Raw genomic sequence first — 18,718 nt, forward strand, 5'->3', positions numbered from 1 at the left:
ACACAAATATCAATGCAAACTTTTGAATGTTGAAATGCTATAATTTGTCAGATTAGCTTGAAGTTTCAGCCATCAAAATGAGGCAGACCACATTGTACAGTCATCCCAAAGACATGCGTGAGTATATCAATATTTCTAAACTTTCTTTCAAAAACACTTTTTCAAAAGGTCTCTCAGCTTTGGCTAAACTTATTCAACTAGTTTATGATACTGCTGTGCACAAACTTAAGGGTATAAGTGTAACTATGTTCACTTATTTGCTGATCAGAGCATGGCTATCTCTTTGCCTAAACAGTGAATACTGTTAAAAGTTATTACTGTATCCTTTATCACCATCGCAGCATCTCACACCGACGAAATGGCAGCTACAGGCAAATCCTTCGTTGCTGCAAGGTATGCAAGGTCCAAATGAATGGAAATAATTTAGCACACTGTCATAGTCGTGAACTCGTCTTAAACATCAAGCCTGCAACCTTGTTCAACTTACTTTCTCATGCTTAAAATGACTGCTTTAAAAAAGAACAGGGAGTAACTCCATAATGGCATCATTATCAGCATGGGCAGTGCCATGCCAAACAACCAGCTTGCACAATACCTACACAATGTGCACTACCAAAGCAGTGAGTGCAAGTGTGCCTAGAAATTGGAACATAACCTGTTCCTGAACAATAGCAAGTTGAAGTCCGGTGGATATGTGTTACTATTGTCAAGTGCAGTCAAATGAGGAAGACCTCGAGTTTAACATGTTACTTCAGCATTTTCTGTTGCGACAAGTCTTCCTAATGCAAAAAAAAATTAAATTGTAGGGCTTTATGTGCCAAAACCACTTTCCGATTATGATGCACGCCATAGTGGGGGACTCCAGAAATTTGGACCACCTGGAGTTCTTTAACTTGCACCTAAATCTAAGTACCACGGGTGTTTTCGCATTTCGCCCCCATAGAAATGCGGCCGCTCTGTCTAACTTATGGTCAATGCAAAGAGCTGAGTAGAACATAAGTAACACTGTGTTTATGAACGTGGAATTAAACTATCAATAATTGTAAGTCATTATATAGCACACAGACAAGGTTATGAGGCCAGACGCCTGTCTGCCTGCCCTGTTTTTGTCCTTGCTGTACAACCAGCATACAGCACTTATCAGAACGCAAACCCAATTATTCATTGTGGTTATTAGGTGTGCACAGTACTTCAAGAAACACATTTCAAGTATTACAAATTTATTGTTCTTTGAAATGGCAGATGAGAATTTCATGGATTAACTGTAAGCTGATCGGCACCTGAGTGCAATCACAGGGGAAAAAATGGGGAGAGGGAAGTGGGTGGGAATGTGTCACAACAGAGCAAAGACTCATCACTTTTATAAAACATTTTGTCTGCCTAAAACAAACAAAGAAGAGCAGAAACTATATCACACATTTGTACCGAACATGGAATGAACAGATGGAATGATACGGTATCAGTTATCAGCAGGTATGGCGTGTCCAAGCGTTTACAAAAAAAAAAATATATCACATGTACACATCAAGCACTTGTGTGTCATAAGTCACACCATGACAGCCTGTCCACAGCAGCAAATGCAAGTAACCAGACTGAAACCCATCCAACACTAAGCACTCAGTCCAGCACACATACAGGGAATGCCACAGTTTTTTTTCCTGATTTGAAGGCATTGTCCACTTGCTGCTGCATGAACAGGCACACACAAGAAGAAGAGAAAAAGTCCTGCACTTTCCATACCTGAAGAAGTTCTGTAGACAAACCTCCAAGCATTGGAAAGGTGCAGGGCTTCTATGAAATCAGCCAGTACAAGACACTGCGATCTTCAGAGGCATACTCACACATTCGCATTGGGCACACGTGACTTCAGCAAAACTTGATTGTAAAAGCATTGCCAGGTGCAGTTAAAAAAATTTGTATAACATAAAAACAGTTTATAAAATCAATCCACAAATAAACAAACTCTCTTGTCTTGCGAGAAGACGCATCCGTGCAAGACTCTGGTGATTGGGGCAAGCCTCGGACCCATTCCAGACCTTGTGCGTTCTCGGAGGGACACGTGCAAGTGGGAGCGTGCACTTAGTGGGGGCTCCACACTCACCTCTTTCTGCAGGCCTTTCAGCCATGGCCATGAAAGGCCCTTCTGTTTTATACATTACATAAATAACAGTGCTGAGCCCACCGGCTCTGGCCTGAAACTTTCAGGACGTGGGCAGCAAGTGCTTGGCAACAGTAGTCGTGCCTAGTCGTTGTCCAGAGCAGATGCACTGCTGCTGCTGGCTGCGCACAATATAGCTCTCTGCCTGTCTCTTCGAAAAACAGTTAATACCATATGTACAAGTCTACTCCCCAGCCCAAACAAGATATGCAACACCTAGAACGACCACGATTCGAAGATGAGTCCTTGTTTGTTAACAGTTCTATTGCCAGCCAGTTCACCTGTTTTGGGGGCCTGCCTCAATTCATGCAGACACACTCAGCATTCTGACTTGTCCTCTTCCACCAAATTTTGTGTGTCTTTGTCTGTGTCGACGGTGGTTGGATCAAGTGCTGTCTGCCGTAAAGGAACATGTGGAGACGACCGATGAAGCACCATTGATGGGTGCAGCACAGCAGATCCCACACTTGGCGGTGCCTTATTGGTGCTGTCAAAGCAGTTCTTGTCATACTTTTTGTCGAAGACATCACCAGCCACTTCATACAGGCCTCCTTTGCCTGTTTCACCTGCATTTGCTGTGCCATCAGCATTTCCCAACGCATCATACATGGGGTTGCTAAAGTCTGTTGCCTTGTTCACATCATTCAGTCCAAAGTCTGCATCTAAAGATTCCTGCAAGTTCGAAGAATGAAACATGTCAAGAATAGCTAGTCATAGTGGGCTTACCTTACAACTTACAGCATTTGTCTCCGCCTGCCGGCCAGTTCGCATGAAATTTGGTGAAAACTCCACATTCGTGCCACTTCTGAAGGATACACTTTGTGTGCTTCCTCCAAGGCCACTTTGTTTGCTACAACACAAAGTAAAATTAGTAATCCATGGTCAAGTGCTACAGTTATTCGAACAGATGCCTATGGCACTGGTACTTACAAATGACGCCGGCGCACACATACAAAGAGTGTGGCAGCTACAATCATTATTATGAGGACCACAATAATTGGAACAAGGACTGCAGCCACACCTGCATCAAAGAAAGATAAGACAAAGGTGGCATAAACATGCTTTAACAATAAAAGCACATGGCAACATGCTGCCTTGAAATTTTTGAACAGATCTTACCACTCGCCCCTCCAAGAGATGATATCCGTCTACGGGCAATGAAGTTTTCACAGTGCATGCCTTCAAATTCGCTAGAGCATCTGCACACTATTTGCTCATCTCGAACACTCTCACAGCGGCCACCATTTCGGCAAGGGCACTTGTATGGTTGTGGTTTTGGCACTTCAAACCCTAGAAATAAAAGGGTAAAAATTGCCATTGTTTGTAGCTATAAAACTGTTGTACTTTTTTAGGCACTTTTTTTACAGTATGTACACGTACCTGCATCACAACTGCCAAAGTTGAGAACATGTAGAGAAGTTCCATCAGGGCAGGCACAACGATAGCCTTGGGGAACCAAGAGGCACAGATGGGAGCAGCCTGATGATGGACACCGGTTGGGAACTAAAAAGCCAAAAGCATCAGCGAATGTTCAAAGAGATGTACCCTGTTGCGGCATTGTTCATCATATATCAAAACTTACCACTAAGATTGTACTTGAGGGGCTGGAAGATTTTGACACCTGTTGGGTTCTCAACGTTTCGCTTGACTCGCACTTTCACACCACGTCCATGCTTATCTTGCCTGTAAATCTCGCCAGAATCACGAGTCACCCAAAAAATGCTGTCTTCAAACAAGTCCATTGCAAATGGATGCATCAGATCTTGGGGAAGACAAAAAGTTGTGCAGCTTAGCAAACTTGTGCAGTCAGGGTCTACAGTACACCTCTAAAGGTTAATGATTTAAGGCAGGCTTACCACCACTGACGATAACAACCCTGTCGGAGCCATCCTGCTTTGCAGTTTCAATGGTGTTCAATTTGCTGTCACACCAGTAAATTCTGTGGTCAGAGGCGTAATCTATAGTCAGGCCTGTTGGGTAGCCAATTTTGTCACCCACAATGATACGGCGCTTTGAGCCATCCATCCATGCTGTTTCAATCTTGGGATTGGAGCCCGAATCTGACCAGAACATCCACCTGCAAGCAAATGAAATGGTACTTTGAGAAAATGTTATGTGCTCATCAGTGATGCTTGAAAGGTGGTTCAATTCAATCACAGATGTTCAATGTTGCTATATACTGTACTGATTATGCGGTAAGGCTGATGTTACTCCCATTCGAAAAAAATAAGAAAATTATTTTAATAATGAATAAAGAGAAAATTAAGGCAGTTTATTAGGATAGAGTTCTTGCATCAGTAATCACTCACGTCTGCACCAACCTGCTGACCTAACACCACACTATAATAAGCTGCATCAGTGTATACCAAAATGAAACACCACAATGAAAACTGTGCAAACAACGTTTTCTAACAGTGAGCAACTACAGGCATTCTACTTGTAACAAAAGCTCCCCTTTGCTCCACTCTGTGACACAATCTCGGACATCAGGAGAGAAGGATACAATTACATTCTGTACAGTCCAACAGCACGCCCCATGTCACTTAATTACACTTTTGACAACTTTTCATACAAATCAACAGTGGTAATGCAGAAGTCAAAGTAAGTGCTTGATGCAATTTTATTGAAATAGCAATTAATGGACACTTCAGGCGAATTTCCACTGTCGGTGTCAATGTGAGGTTCCGTATAAAGTCCAAGTGTGATAAGATCACGGCAGTGCACCGTATGTAAGGGTGAGCCGAGAAGAATAGTGCTTGATGCGCGGTGTATCTTCTCACGTGCAAGCTTGGCAAGCTCATGTGTTGCTAACCAATTTTTCTAAAAGACCCTATGTAGCGGCAAAAATACCCTATACTACCCTATACGAACTTTGAGACCCTATGTTTTGCCCTACGCACTAATTTCATGTTCAAGTAGATAAATACAATATTTAAGTAAGAAAAATGTTAGTAAGAAATAACGGGTCATCAATATACGTGACCAAAACAGTAAAGTGAAGTAAGCGAAAAGAGCAATTGTTCAAAATAAGTTTCATATAACTTATACCACATGTATATTTGCCAAGCAGCCTTCATATGTTCAATATGATAACAAAGGACAGGGCCCCATTACGTAATTTATTAGCGCTTCATTCCTGAAATTGTGCTGTCTACACAGCTATAACAAACACAGACAATGAAAGCGAAAACATCTGTTTAAACACCACCAAGTGTCTTTGTTCAGTACATTTCCTTTTGATGCAGTTCGATATGCTGTTCTTCAACGCTCATATTTACACAGTTCTGGTCATTCACTGCTGAGGCTGACTTCACTATGAGGATGATGTTCAAGTTTCCAGCACCAAGTCTATTTCACTTTTTTGTTTTGACATCATTCATTCTAGGAAAGATGCTTTCACTCACTGTGTGAGAGCGTGGTAAAGGTAATGTGAGCTCGCCCAATGCTGGTATTCTTGAATTCTTGTGTGCTAGCATGGTTTTATCGATCCCATTTCTGCCCAGGTTGATGCGGTTGATTTCTTTTCTAGGGTGGCTTCCTTGTAGTCATTAAAGTGGGAAATGAAAGTTTGCCACTATGTTCAGTTCTTCTGTAGTCAGGCAGCAAGTGAGCATAACGCTTCTGAAGTGTGGGCAGCGCTGGCAGCTCCACTCTCGCCTCCACACAGAGCAGTTGCTGGTGCTATGAACTTTATCTCATGAAAAAAAAATTGGCCAGAGACCGGAAGTGTTTCTTGACCTTAAGGACAGCTGTATGATCAAACATCTGACAGCAAGCTCGGAGATTTTGTACTTCGGTTTGCTTGCATGCTTCAATGCATGCAGCTATGCAGTGCTGGCAGTGTTTGCCAAAGTGGACATCATTTAGCTAAATAAACAGCAGCAAAACTTGTGGGTCCATGGGGTCGATGTCAGTCATTTCTATTGTGCTTGGTGAAACGAGGTTCTGCAACGATGTCCTGAGAAGATGCTTGATCTCTTATAGGAGCTCTGTTACGAGATTCTCACAGTGGTGAAAAAGTGCATTAGCTTGTTGAAGAAATTTGGAAGATATCTCATGAAGCTTAAATAGGCCTTGGTGATGCAGTTCAACACGATCATTGATGGCTGCTTCCTAGAAAGGAAGTCCCAGTGTATCTCATTCTTCTAATACATGCTCAATGACTTTGTGAAAGACAAGCCATTGCACCTCACATGAACAAAGAATATTTCTTTTCTCCGTTTGTAAATATTCCTGAAAAGAGGCCAGCTGAGCTAGTCGCTTGCTGCTAAAGCTGAAGTGAGTGGCAACATTCTGCAGGAAATTTTCAACGTGTCTAGGTAACTTCATTACAGCTTTGCTCACAGCAATGTGGCTGAGTGGCACATGCAGTGTATGACCACTAAACTTTGGTCTGCCTTTTCCAGCAATGTCTGCATTAAAGAGCTGTGTTGGCCGACCATTATACCGGTATTGTCATGGGCCAGGCCAACTATGGTTTTAAGAGGGATGTTCCTCTGTGTGAAGCAATTTTCAACAGATGATGCAAGCGCCTTGTCAGAAGAACTAATGGTATACAAGGAAACCTCTTCAAGAAGTTGAGCCATGACCTCTCGTTTTTGATTCAGAAGTACTTCACAACACAGCAATGGAACTTAGTCTTGGAAATGCTGTTTCCTTCATCGAGAAAATGCGAGAGCTTTGATTTTATTGGCATTGCTGCAAGTTGGGCAGTCTTGCTGTTCACCAAGACATTTTCTTATTGTCACTGTGCATTTTGTGCAGTATAGCTGCACTTGCTCTCTGATGGTTGAGCCTAGAAAAATTTTCTGTACACTTTCTTCTAGGTAGTCGATTGTTGGAAAATGCTGAAATTAACCTACAGTAGGGTATTACACTATGGTTGATAATATCTTTACGGAAAAAACACATATACTGGCGAATATTTTTTGGATGGCGCTACAGCCCAACCAAGCAGTCAAAATGCTGAAAATACCCTACAGTAGGGTAATTAAAGCTTGCAACATTGGCGGGGAGGTGAGCACGTGCTAGGGGGTGGGGGTTGCAAGTGGAAGTGCCCTTTTCCTTTTTTAATTGTGCTGTAGGGTGCAGTGGAGAGTGGCCGTCTTGGAGGTAATCTGCGGTGAGTGCAATGATAGGTGAGCTGAGAATGGCTTTATGTGTGCTGTGTTATCACATGCCTAGTTCACATTGAAGCAAGAGGCAGTACGAAGGGGAATTCTCTCACCACTGCTGCCACTCTCATCACACCAGCGTTGTCACAGTGAGTGTTCACGGTCATTGAGCAAGATCTGTTCATGTGTGCCCATGCACGCATGACACCATGCTTGTTAATTAGTAAGCACATGTTTACTGCAACTTATACTTCCAATAAAACTATAAGTCTTGCTTTGTGTAGTTATCTAATACTTTGTTATTGCTATCAAGTTTAGGGTGAAATTGGGATTTTTTTTATGATTGCAAATTTGGTTTTCAGCATTATACAGCTTTGTTTTAACAAAGTGGCACAAAACTGTAATGTATATTTTAAGTCAATGTTGCGTTTATTCACCAGAAATTTTTGACAACCTGTGTTGCTAGTGGGGCAACAGAACCAACATATTACTGCTCTATATTTAGTCACTTACCCCATGTCAGGGTCAACAGTCATGGAAGTGGGTCTTTCCAAGTTGGATGACAACAGTGTTCTTCTGTATCGACCATCAATTAGGCTGACAAAAATTCTTCCCTTGGGACGAGTACTTGATAGATCTGAATCCATCCAGTAAATAGTCCTGCAAGGCACAGCACATATGGTCACGAATATTTCCTATTGCCACATCAAGAACTCCAGTGCTTACCTTCCAACCCAGTCAACTGCAATAGCATTTGGTTTGGTGAGGCCCTTCAGCTCCAGATTCTGTGGGAACCCAATGCCAGCACTGACGTCAGTCAAGTTTGGCAAGAATGCTCTCTTGATTGTTTTTTCATACGAGTCTGTCCAGTAGAGCATATCTGCAAAAATACATAGAAAATGTATTTGTTTAAAGAATATGATACTGTTGTTTGATACAAGAGACAGCTGTAATGAATTACCATGTAGATTCGTATAAGGGCCGCACGCATGTAAGGGCCACACGCATGTAAGGGCCGCACGCATGTAAGGGCCGCACGCATGTAAGGGCCGCACGCATGTAAGGGCCGCACGCATGTAAGGGCCGCACGCATGTAAGGGCCGCACGCATGTAAGGGCCGCACCCCCAACTCGGCAGCCCAAAATTTGGAAAAAGAATTTAAACTGAGAAGCAATTTGTGTTCGGTACCTCGATGCTGCGAGCACACGGGTGAATTTTTGCTCACTGTGTACTTCTGCATGCCGTTACTAGATGGCGAGAGCTGCGTGTTGACCTCTGATGCAATGGTACATCCCGGAATCCTGAGTGCGCACAAGCCAAGGCTGTGGTGGCACCATTATAGTGAAATGGTTTGGTCCTGTGTAAGGGCTGCACCTCACCAAAATTGGGAAAAAAGTGTGGCGCTTACACGACTCTATATGGATTATGTGCTTGTTTTCTATGACTATGTATTTTGATCTATCCACAACAATTAACCGGCTGGTTTCTGCAAGAGAAGCTCTTTTCAAATATAAAAGCAACAAAGAGTTACCACCATAGCCAGCTGTTAACCAGTGCAGCAGAAATTTTGCAGAGAGCAAGAATATGCTACACGTGATGGGATTTCATGTGTCAAAGGTGCACTTGGGCTGCAAGAAATTATCAATGAATTTACTTGTTGATTGACTAATTGTGTTCAAGATCCCAAAACAACACTGGTGCTATGAAGACACTGTAGCAAAGTGTTCCAGATAGGTTTTGACGATTTTTGGTTTTTAATGTGGACCAAAATCTATTTTTGCATTTTCTCCCTATTGAAATATGGCCACAGTGACTGGAAACCAAATCCATGACCTCATGCTTAGCAGCAGAGCACCATGACCATGAAGCGACCAACAAATTCCTTACAATAAGGGGGGCTACAAATTTATTTTGCAATTAAATTATTTCATGTGCACCAGAATCTCAATGCAGATGTATTTTTGCATTACTTAATTACGCACTAGGGGCCAGTTTAATGACATTGCAACACTGACTTTAGCCAAGAAACAGGCATGTGACACTCCTGAATAAATGTAGCAGCAAACAATAGTATGCGATACTGGTGTCAAGGTCTGGTGCCTTTTCTGAGCACTGATTTCGTAGTATAGTTCAATATTCCAATATTTAGATGTAATCACAAAATTGCAGCTCTAGGCTTTTAGGTTGTTTTATCTGGACAAAAAAATATCACGTACAAGACTATGTCAGCACACAGCACCAAGTTGTGAATAGTCTAGTACTTGACAAATGCATTATTTGTCTGAATCATTGAACATACGGCCATGGACAATACAGAGAGCAACGTATTTCTAGAGAAAAATTATACTTTCTTTCAGTATCATTTATTTTTTAAGCTAGGTTGAGGTGAGAGATGGTACTTGTCATTGTCCAGCTTTTTGTCTTCAGTGCTTCAGCATTTTTTTCCCTCAGACGGTTTTATAAGAAAGCTGTATGAAAAGGTATCCTCTGTCAGTGTGTGTGTGTATGTGCATGCATGTGTATGCACATGCAACGAAGTCTTTCTTGTGGAATAGTCAGCTATATAAAATATTTATTACAAACAAAATTTATTTCACTTGGATTACTTAGTCTAGTTGTACTGGGTTCAAATGCAACAGCCAGCAATAAAATAAATAAACGCTTTCACTCTACTATGAGAAGCTGTATAAATATCTCCACATTGTGCACACATACTTCTGCCAGACGTGCCAGATACAAAAGATCTAGATGAGAGCCCATGATAGAAATATGTTTAATTTTTTTATCCTGGCTATCTGGCATGTGGCGATATGCAACATCTATATTATGTTTCTGCCACAGAACTGAGTTAAAGATAGAATTCCAGAACTAATTGGCAGTTGGTGCTGGAACATTCACAGTGCTGCGTTTTCAGCTCAAGAGCACTTTTCAATGCGAATAGGACTGAGTCACTATAGGCAACTCACGGTCACGAGGATCATAGTCTAGTGCCTGAACCCTGCTCTCTCCTGTGATGACAGAGCTCTGAACTTCATTCTTCATGTCCAGCATTCTGATGTCAGGTCCATTAGTGTAAAGAACAATAGGAGCTGGTCCTAAAGATACCAAAAAAGAATACTGCATGTAAAGAAAGCTTCAGAAAAACAAAAAAACAAACACAGGTTGGGCATACTGCTTGAGGATGTCTGCATACCTTTAGCATGGCAATGAGACTTGAACATTTCATAGCCTTCTTTGCAGCGGCAGCCATAGTCACCCATTAAGTTTTCACATATTTGTGAACAGTTGTGACCAAACGTGGCACATTCATTGATATCTTCAACAAAAGAAAGAAAAGGATATGCAATATATGAGAACAATAAATGACAACATACCAGTTTTTTTCACAATAAGTACTGGCAATTTAATAAATGTCTTGCATTTGTAGAAATGTCAACACAAAATATTTAAGCATCAAAATAAACAAATCACTGTAGTTCAATGCAAAGGAAGTTAATGGCACCATCACTAATTATCACTAACCACTCAGAAGCAATGTGTCTCATTGCAACTGAATATTAGGAAATGTCACTATACAGATTTATTGCATTTTCTCACCCCAGATTCACAAATTCTTAGAAATACAACTTGCAACACACCTTCACAATGTTTAGGATCATCATCTTTTATCTTGTAGCCACTAGCACAGGTGCAAATGTAGCCATTGGCATCGCCCAAAGTTGTGCAGTTATGCTCACATCCTCCTCGTGTAGCAGCATCACATGTGCCTTCATCTGAAGCAATAAAGAACAGTTGTAAGAATGCAATGTACATGAATAATCCCACATCACTTCTCAGAGAATTGTTCTTTACACACTCATGCACAAAATTGCAGTAAACATAGCCACTCGTGACTGTTAAGAGTAATGAGCAGGACTAGCTGAAACTACTGAGTCTTGGTCATCCACTAAAATGACACAATGATAAACAAAGTATAACTTAGCCATTACAAATCAAGAAGCATAATGACATCACCTGTCTTTACTGTGTGAACCAAAACAATTTAAAGTAAAAATACAGTTAAATGCCATTTTCTCTTCATAGGCGGAAGAGGAGCAGATGGAAAGAAAGAGTGCTATATAATATGTATACTACTAGGCATCCCAGAGGCTGAAGGAAACCACTGGCAGGCATGAAATCAGTGTGCTCTTGGCTTTGCTCAAGCTAAGAACGATGCATGGTATGGTAAGCCAGAAGACATTTAAGGGTTGGATAGGACAGCAGATTGTCCTGGATGGATGAAAATTTGTGCAGATATATTTTTAACCTTTGAATGCACAATATCATGTCAATGTATGCCCATGCGTATGTAGGGCAAGGTGGATATGTCAGCAGGCTAGGTTAACAGAGCTAGCAGCATATGTCAACAGAGGTACCCCTGACCTATGTGGGCAGAGGTACCTCAGCCAGCAACATTCCATCTGTGGACACCTTGCAATCCTTTGAGATAGCTGCAAGCATGAGCTGGTCTTCAAGCACACAGCAGCCATTATGAAATCTAAGGGCAAGAGCACTATAAGAATATAGGGGGCTTTTATTATTTCAAAAATGTTCTAAGTGTGAGCAGCCCATTGATACTGATAATAGTTACGAAATTGCAACTTATCGAATTTTGCTTTCCTTATTATAGGTACAGCATGTAGTAAAATCTTGTGTGCACAGAGGATGAGATTTCACTATTTTTGGTTTAATTAATTCCCCTCTGAAATTTGAGGCAGACAATCTGTATATGTACTTCTTGAGTTGTGGTTTGTGTCATAGTTTGTGCTTGTCATTGTTATATTCAGTACCCATGCACTCTTGCTTAGACCACGATTTTAAGCACGATTACTGCCACATTGTTGAAAACGGTAGAACATTTAACATACAATATCAAACACAGAGAATACATTTTACGTCATAGTACTTCTGATAAACCCCTATTGAGTGTTATCCAGCATATCAAGTTCAGACATGGTTATAGCAAACGACGCACTCTGTATTAATTTCGTAATTATGTGATATCTTCAAAGCTTATTCTTGCTTTATGAACTGTACACTTAACCTTGGTCTCTTGTTAAACACATCTGAAAAATTACTTACGGCAGCCCCGTTCATCTGACAAGTCACCACAGTCATCCTTGCGGTTGCAGACCTCAACTCTGGGAATGCACTTCCCATTAGTGCACTTAAACTCCGTAGCAAGGCAAGGAAGTGGTGTTAGTTTGCCACACAACTGGTGATTGTTCTCATCACTGCCATCTCCACAGTCATCATTGCCATTGCACAGCTGCCATAATGGGATGCACTTGTTGTTCTGGCACTGGAACTTGCGTGTCACATCGCATTTGTGGTCTTCTGCATGATGAAGTCAAACAATAAAAAGAAAAAGGCTGTCATGTTTTCTGTGAAAACATTGTGGCGACACGGTAAAAAAAAGGTTACTGATATTCATTGTCACTCTTCATTTGCCCTAAAAGGCCACTGCTAGAGCATTGCATAAGAGAGAAACCAGACATCAAATAAGCACAGAGAACCTATCATGTCATATTAAAAAAAGTAAACAAGAAATAATTAGTATTGCACAATGTGTTGAGTTTATGACAAACTTAAATAACAATATGGTATGACACTTAAGCTCCAAAAAGGACTCAACAGAGAAATACTGAAGTGGCGTGTTAGCAATCGCAGAGCAACCACAAAGTAACATGGGGACAATAGACTTCAGAATAAGGAAAATGCATTCGTTGCAGGCAGAGGTCAAAAACAAAAACAGAAAATGCTAAAATAAGCAACTAGAAGACAAGCAAGCGTAACATGCAATGTGTCATAAATTAATGTGTGCACAGAAATCATGAAAAGCAATTACAATGAAATAATAAAAAAAAGCGTACTACATATTGAATCAGCCTCATCTGAGAAGTCGCCACAGTCGTCATCACCATCGCACATGAAATCAGGCCTGATGCACACCTGCAAAAGGAACAATTCAACATGTTGGTGCCTCCTGTGAGCAACAGAATGTATTTATCAATAAGACAAGAGTGCATATTACTGGGTGTTTCAGAAAAGATTAAATAATAATTTTCAGATCCTACCTAAACTACTGGGCACTGGTCTAAACAACTGCAAAATCAAACATTAAGACATTATTCACTTATGAAAAACAAAAACGTCATTTTGTTAGCAATGTTCAATACATACATTCTACAAAGGAATTATACAAAGAGCAAAGGATTGCAACAGTAGAATGCTTACAAGAATACTGCCTTTCATCATTATTATATTTTTATGTCCACTCCATGACAAAGGCCTCTCCCTGTATCTCTAATTACCCCGTCTTGCACTAGCAGATTAAAATTTCCTAAATTTGTTAAACTTACACCATCTATACTTCTTTGCCGTCACTGATACTGCTTCCATTCCCTTGGCCCCCATTCTGTAACCCTAGTAGACTACTGATTACATGACATGGCCTGCCCAGCTCCATATTTTAAGGCAAAAGCCTTAGGTGACTCATTGCAATGGCTCGTACTAAAAAAAGTGGCATCTAGTCCAGTGATGAAAAAAATATCAACATCAGGAATGGCTCATACCCCCCTAAGCAAGCAAAGATGCAATGGCTGAATATGTATGTAGAAACGAAAGAAAGCAAGAACAAAAGGAAAACAAGGAATGAAGGAACAAAGAAAAAAAGAACAAATAAATATAGGAAAATGGAAAGAAATAGACAACAAAAGAAAGAATGAAAGAACCTTTAGGTGGAGCATTAGGTGCTCACATGTGTCGTTGAGGAGGTTGACCTACAGCGCCACACGTTTACTTCACACTGTGGCTCGTTATGCCTTGCAAGAAGTCAGATCCCTCTGATCATATAACTTAATGCGTTACCAAGTTTGCAGCAGGCTTTCACCTTCACGTGTTACAGGAGTGTAACATGCTGCTGAGTTTTTTACAGCAAAGCTGTTTATGGCTGAGGTTCTGTACATTTTTTGTGTCCGTCAAAAAATCTGTGAAAGCAAAAACTACCATCATCAGCAATGGCTCGTGCCACTGCTCACGCGTTTGTCATCATCGTCGTCTTCTTACACAGCTAGCTCCAATGCCGTTGATCATGCTAGTGTTCCCATACTGCCTGTCTCTCTGCGGAGGCGCTGACAGCACTGGCCCACTGCCAGTCCTTGTGGCGATTTCGGTCTCAAATTCTTTGCCTCAATATATCGTGAAATGAAAACATGGATGTATATAAAAAAACCTATAACACGAATTAACACAGGCATATAAAAATAGTGCAGCGGTAGCGATATAGCGCAGCAGTGGCGCAGAGGTAGAGCATCCGTCTCGCGTGCAAGAGGACCGTGGTTCGAATCCCGGTGCCATGCAATTTTCCACCGGATTAAAAAAAAAGAAATCCGCGTGTTGATAAAATTGTACAAAAAGGTCTGGAGTGCGGCCTGATCCCGGTAACCAGAACTGGTAATGCACACCCTCACCAGAGCAGGATTGGCCACCACCTCCTATATGAATACAACCATCAAACTCCGGTCCTCAGTCCCCAGCAGCTGCGAAGCAACCGACCACGGTGGCAGTCAGACGTGCGACGCAGCAGAGGGTGCTAAGTATCCCTGGCTCCAGACAGGCCGCCATTGGAATCTGAACCTTGCAACGTTTAATGCTAGAATGTTATCTAGTGAGGCGAGTCTAGAAGTGTTATTGGAGGAATCAGAGGGTAGTAAATGGGATATAATGGGGCTCAGTGAGGTTAAGAGGACAAAAGAAGCATATACAGTGCTAAAAAGCGGGCATGTCCTGTCCTACCGGGGCTTAGCGGAGAGACGAGAACTAGGAGTCTGATTCCTGATTAATAAGGATAGAGCTGGTAACATACCGGAATTCTATAGCATTAACAAAAGGGTGGCAGATCTTGTTGTGAAACTTAATCAGAGGTACAAATTGAAGGTCGTATAGGTCTACGCCCCTACATCCAGTCATGATGACCGGGAAGTCGAAAGCTTCTATAAGGACATGGAATCGGCGATGGGTAAAGTCAAAACAAAATACACTGTACTGATGGGCGACTTCAATGCCACGGAAGGCAAGAAGCAGGCTGGGGACAAGTCAGTGGGGGAATATGGCATAGGCTCTAGGAATAGCAGGGGAGAGTTAATAGTAGAGCTGGCAGAACAGAATATTATGCGGATAATGAATACCTTCTTCCACAAGCGGGATAGCCGAAAGTGGACGTGGAGGAGCCCGAATGGCAAGACTAGAAATGAAATAGACTTTATACTCTGCACTAACCCTGGCATCATACCAGATGTGGACGCGCTCAGCAAGGTGCGCTGCAGTGACCATAGGACGGTAAGAACTCGAATAAGCCTAAACCTGAGGAGGGAACGGAAGAAACTGGTACATAAGAAGCCGATCAATGAGTTAGCGATAAGAGGGAAAATAGAGGAATTCCGGATCAAGCTACAGAACAGGTATTCGGCTTTAACTCAGGAAGAGGACCTTACTGTTGAAGCAATGAACGACACCCTTATGGGCATCATTAAGGAGTGTGCAATAGAAATCGGCGGTAACTCCGTTAGACAGGATGCCAGTAAGCTATCGCAGGAGACGAAAGATCTGATCAAGAAACGCCAATGTACGAAAGCCTCTAACCTTACAGCTAGAATAGAACTGGCAGAACTTTCAAAGTTAATCAACAAGCGTAGGACAGCTGACATAAGGGGTATAATATGGATAGAATTGAACATGCTCTCAGGAACGGAGGAAGCCTAAAAACAGTGAAGAAACTAGGAATAGGCAAGAATTAGATGTATGCGTTAAAAGACAAAGCCGGCAATATCATTACTAATATGGATGAGAAAGTTAAAGTGGCTGAGGAGTTCTATAGAGGTATATAGAGTACCAGTGGCACTCACGACGATAATGGAAGAGAGAATAGTCTACAGGAACTTGAAATCCCACAAGTAACGCCGGAAGAAGTGAAGAAAGCCTTGGGAGCTATGCAAAGGGGGAAGGCAGCTGGGAGGGTAACAGCAGATTTTTTGAAGGACGGTGGGCAGATTGTTCTAGAAAAACTGGCCACCCTGTATACGCAATGCCTCATGACTTCAAGCGTACTGGAATCTTGGAAAAACGCTAACATAATCCTAATCCATAAGAAAGGGGACGCCAAAGACTTGAAAAATTATAGACCGATCAGCTTACTGTCCGTTGCCTACAAAGTATTTACTAAGGTAATCGCAAACAGAATCAGGAACACCTTACACTTCTGTCAACCAAAGGACCAGGCAGGATTTCGTAAAGGCTACTCAACAATAGACCATATTCACACTATCAATCAGCTTATAGAGAAATGTGCGGAATATAACCAACCCTTATATATAGCTTTCATTGATTATGAGAAAGCGTTTGATTCAGTCGAGACCTCAGCAGTCATGGAGGCATTACGGAGTCAGGGTGTAGACGAGCCGTATGTAAAAATACTGAAAGATATCTATAGCGGCTCCACAGCCACCGTAGTCCTCCATAAAGAAAGCAACAAAATCCCAATAAAGAAAGGCATCAGGCAGGGAGATACGATCTCTCCAATGCTATTCACAGCGTGTTTACAGGAGGTATTCAGAGACCTGGATTGGGAAGAATTGGGGTTAAGAGTTAACAGAGAATACGTTAGTAACTTTAGATTCGCTGATGATATTGCCTTGCTTAGTAATTCAGGGGACCAATTGCAATGCATGCTCACTGACTTGGAGAGGCAAAGCAGAAGGGTGGGTCTAAAAATTAATCTGCAGAAAACTAAAGTAATGTTTAACAGTCTCGGAAGAGAACAGCAGTTTACAATAGGTAGCGAGGCATTGGAAGTGGTAAAAGAATACATCTACTTAGGACAGGTAGTGACCACAGAGCCGGATCATGAGACTGAAATAATCAGAAGCTTAAGAATGGGCTCAGATGCGATTGGCAGGCATTCTCAGATCATGAACAGCAGGTTGCCATTATCCCTCAAGAGAAAAGTGTATAACAGCTGTGTCTTACCAGTACTCACGTATGGGGCAGAAACCTGGAGGCTTACGAAAAGGGTTATACTTAAATTGAGGATGACGCAACGAGCTATGGAAAGAAGAATGATGGGTGTAACGTTAAGGGATAAGAAAAGAGCCGATTGTATGAGGGAATAAACATGAGTTAATGACATCTTAGTTGAAATCAAGAAAAAGAAATGGGCATGGGCAGGACATGTAATGAGGAGGGAAGATAACCGATGGTCATTAAGGGTTACGGACTGGATTCCAAGGGAAGGGAAGAGTAGCAGGGGGCGGCAGAAAGTTAGGTGGGCGGATGAGGTTATGAAGTTTGCAGGGACAACATGGCCACAAAAGTACAGTAGTTGAAGTATGGGAGAGGCCTTTGCCCTGCAGTGGGCGTAACCAGGCTGATGATGATGATGCTGATGATGAAAATAAACATGTGTGCGTACCTTTCATCACAATGACTACTGATCAAGACAATAAATGTGTTCGTACCTTTGTTTAAAATTCTGTATCACCTCTTTGTCGTGTGCTACACAGCTTTACTGGTCATCCACCTTCACAGAGTGGAATGGCTTACGATTTTTCTTCTTGGTGTCAACTAGAACAGTGGCTACCCCTGTTTTCTCTCTAATCCACACCACTATATTCCAGTCTCTTGTTCTCAAGCTTATTCGTTAACCTCAAAGTTTCTGCCCCATATCTTAGTACCAGTAGAATGCAGCAATTTTCCATTTCTTTTTTTTCAAGGATAGCGGTAATCTGCCAGCCACAATTTTCACAATTTGGTAATGCCTGCTGTCTGCGCTCCAACCCATTTTTATTGTCCTGTACATTTTCTTCTCATGATTAGGGTCCCCTGTGAGCAATTGATCTAGATAAATTTACTCTTGCACAGATTCCAGAGGCTGACTGCCAATCGTGAATTCTTGTTTTCTTGCCAGGCTAGTGAACATTACCTTTCATATGCATACCTCTTTATAATAAATCTTTTCCGGAATTTTTAAGAAATGTTTCACAGTAAACAGAATGCCTTCTCAATATGCATACTCGGGCACCACAAATATGATGCATTTTTTCTCTTTGCACTTATCATTTTTACCGGTCATCAGCTTATCTGGTTTCAATTTTACTGAACAAAGTGAACAACCATCTCACTGCATGCACCAGTATCACCCTTGAACCTCCAAGATATGTTCCTCGATAACACATTTTAGGTAGGGGTGTGCGAATATTAAAAAATTTCGAATATTATTTAATATTATATTTTTAATATTCGTATTCGATTCAAGAAATAGATATTCGAGAATTTTCGGATATTCGTTTGTATACGAATATTCGAAACAAATCGAATATATTTCTGGCTCTGTGGGAGCAAACATGGTCCT

General features: G+C 41.6%; 1 protein-coding gene across 2 annotated transcripts in view; it reads right to left on the minus strand.

The window, feature by feature from the left end:
- Positions 1-1,203: 1,203 nt before the first annotated feature.
- Positions 1,204-18,718, minus strand: part of mgl (low-density lipoprotein receptor-related protein megalin) — a 247,389-nt gene continuing 229,874 nt past the window's right edge. For both annotated transcript variants that reach the window (XM_065448860.1, XM_065448862.1), the window contains exons 65-78: positions 13,185-13,263; positions 12,394-12,648; positions 10,911-11,045; positions 10,466-10,588; positions 10,239-10,367; positions 7,999-8,152; positions 7,786-7,932; positions 4,015-4,235; positions 3,741-3,920; positions 3,539-3,661; positions 3,278-3,448; positions 3,089-3,179; positions 2,897-3,008; positions 1,204-2,830 (exon numbers count right to left, since the gene is read on the minus strand). In XM_065448860.1, coding sequence (XP_065304932.1) covers positions 2,477-2,830; positions 2,897-3,008; positions 3,089-3,179; positions 3,278-3,448; positions 3,539-3,661; positions 3,741-3,920; positions 4,015-4,235; positions 7,786-7,932; positions 7,999-8,152; positions 10,239-10,367; positions 10,466-10,588; positions 10,911-11,045; positions 12,394-12,648; positions 13,185-13,263 — 2,274 coding nt within the window. In that variant the 3' untranslated portion in view covers positions 1,204-2,476. The remainder of the gene's footprint in view (positions 2,831-2,896; positions 3,009-3,088; positions 3,180-3,277; positions 3,449-3,538; positions 3,662-3,740; positions 3,921-4,014; positions 4,236-7,785; positions 7,933-7,998; positions 8,153-10,238; positions 10,368-10,465; positions 10,589-10,910; positions 11,046-12,393; positions 12,649-13,184; positions 13,264-18,718) is intronic.

Source organism: Dermacentor albipictus, chromosome 1 (assembly GCF_038994185.2).
Source record: "Dermacentor albipictus isolate Rhodes 1998 colony chromosome 1, USDA_Dalb.pri_finalv2, whole genome shotgun sequence".
NCBI lineage: Eukaryota > Metazoa > Arthropoda > Arachnida > Ixodida > Ixodidae > Dermacentor > Dermacentor albipictus.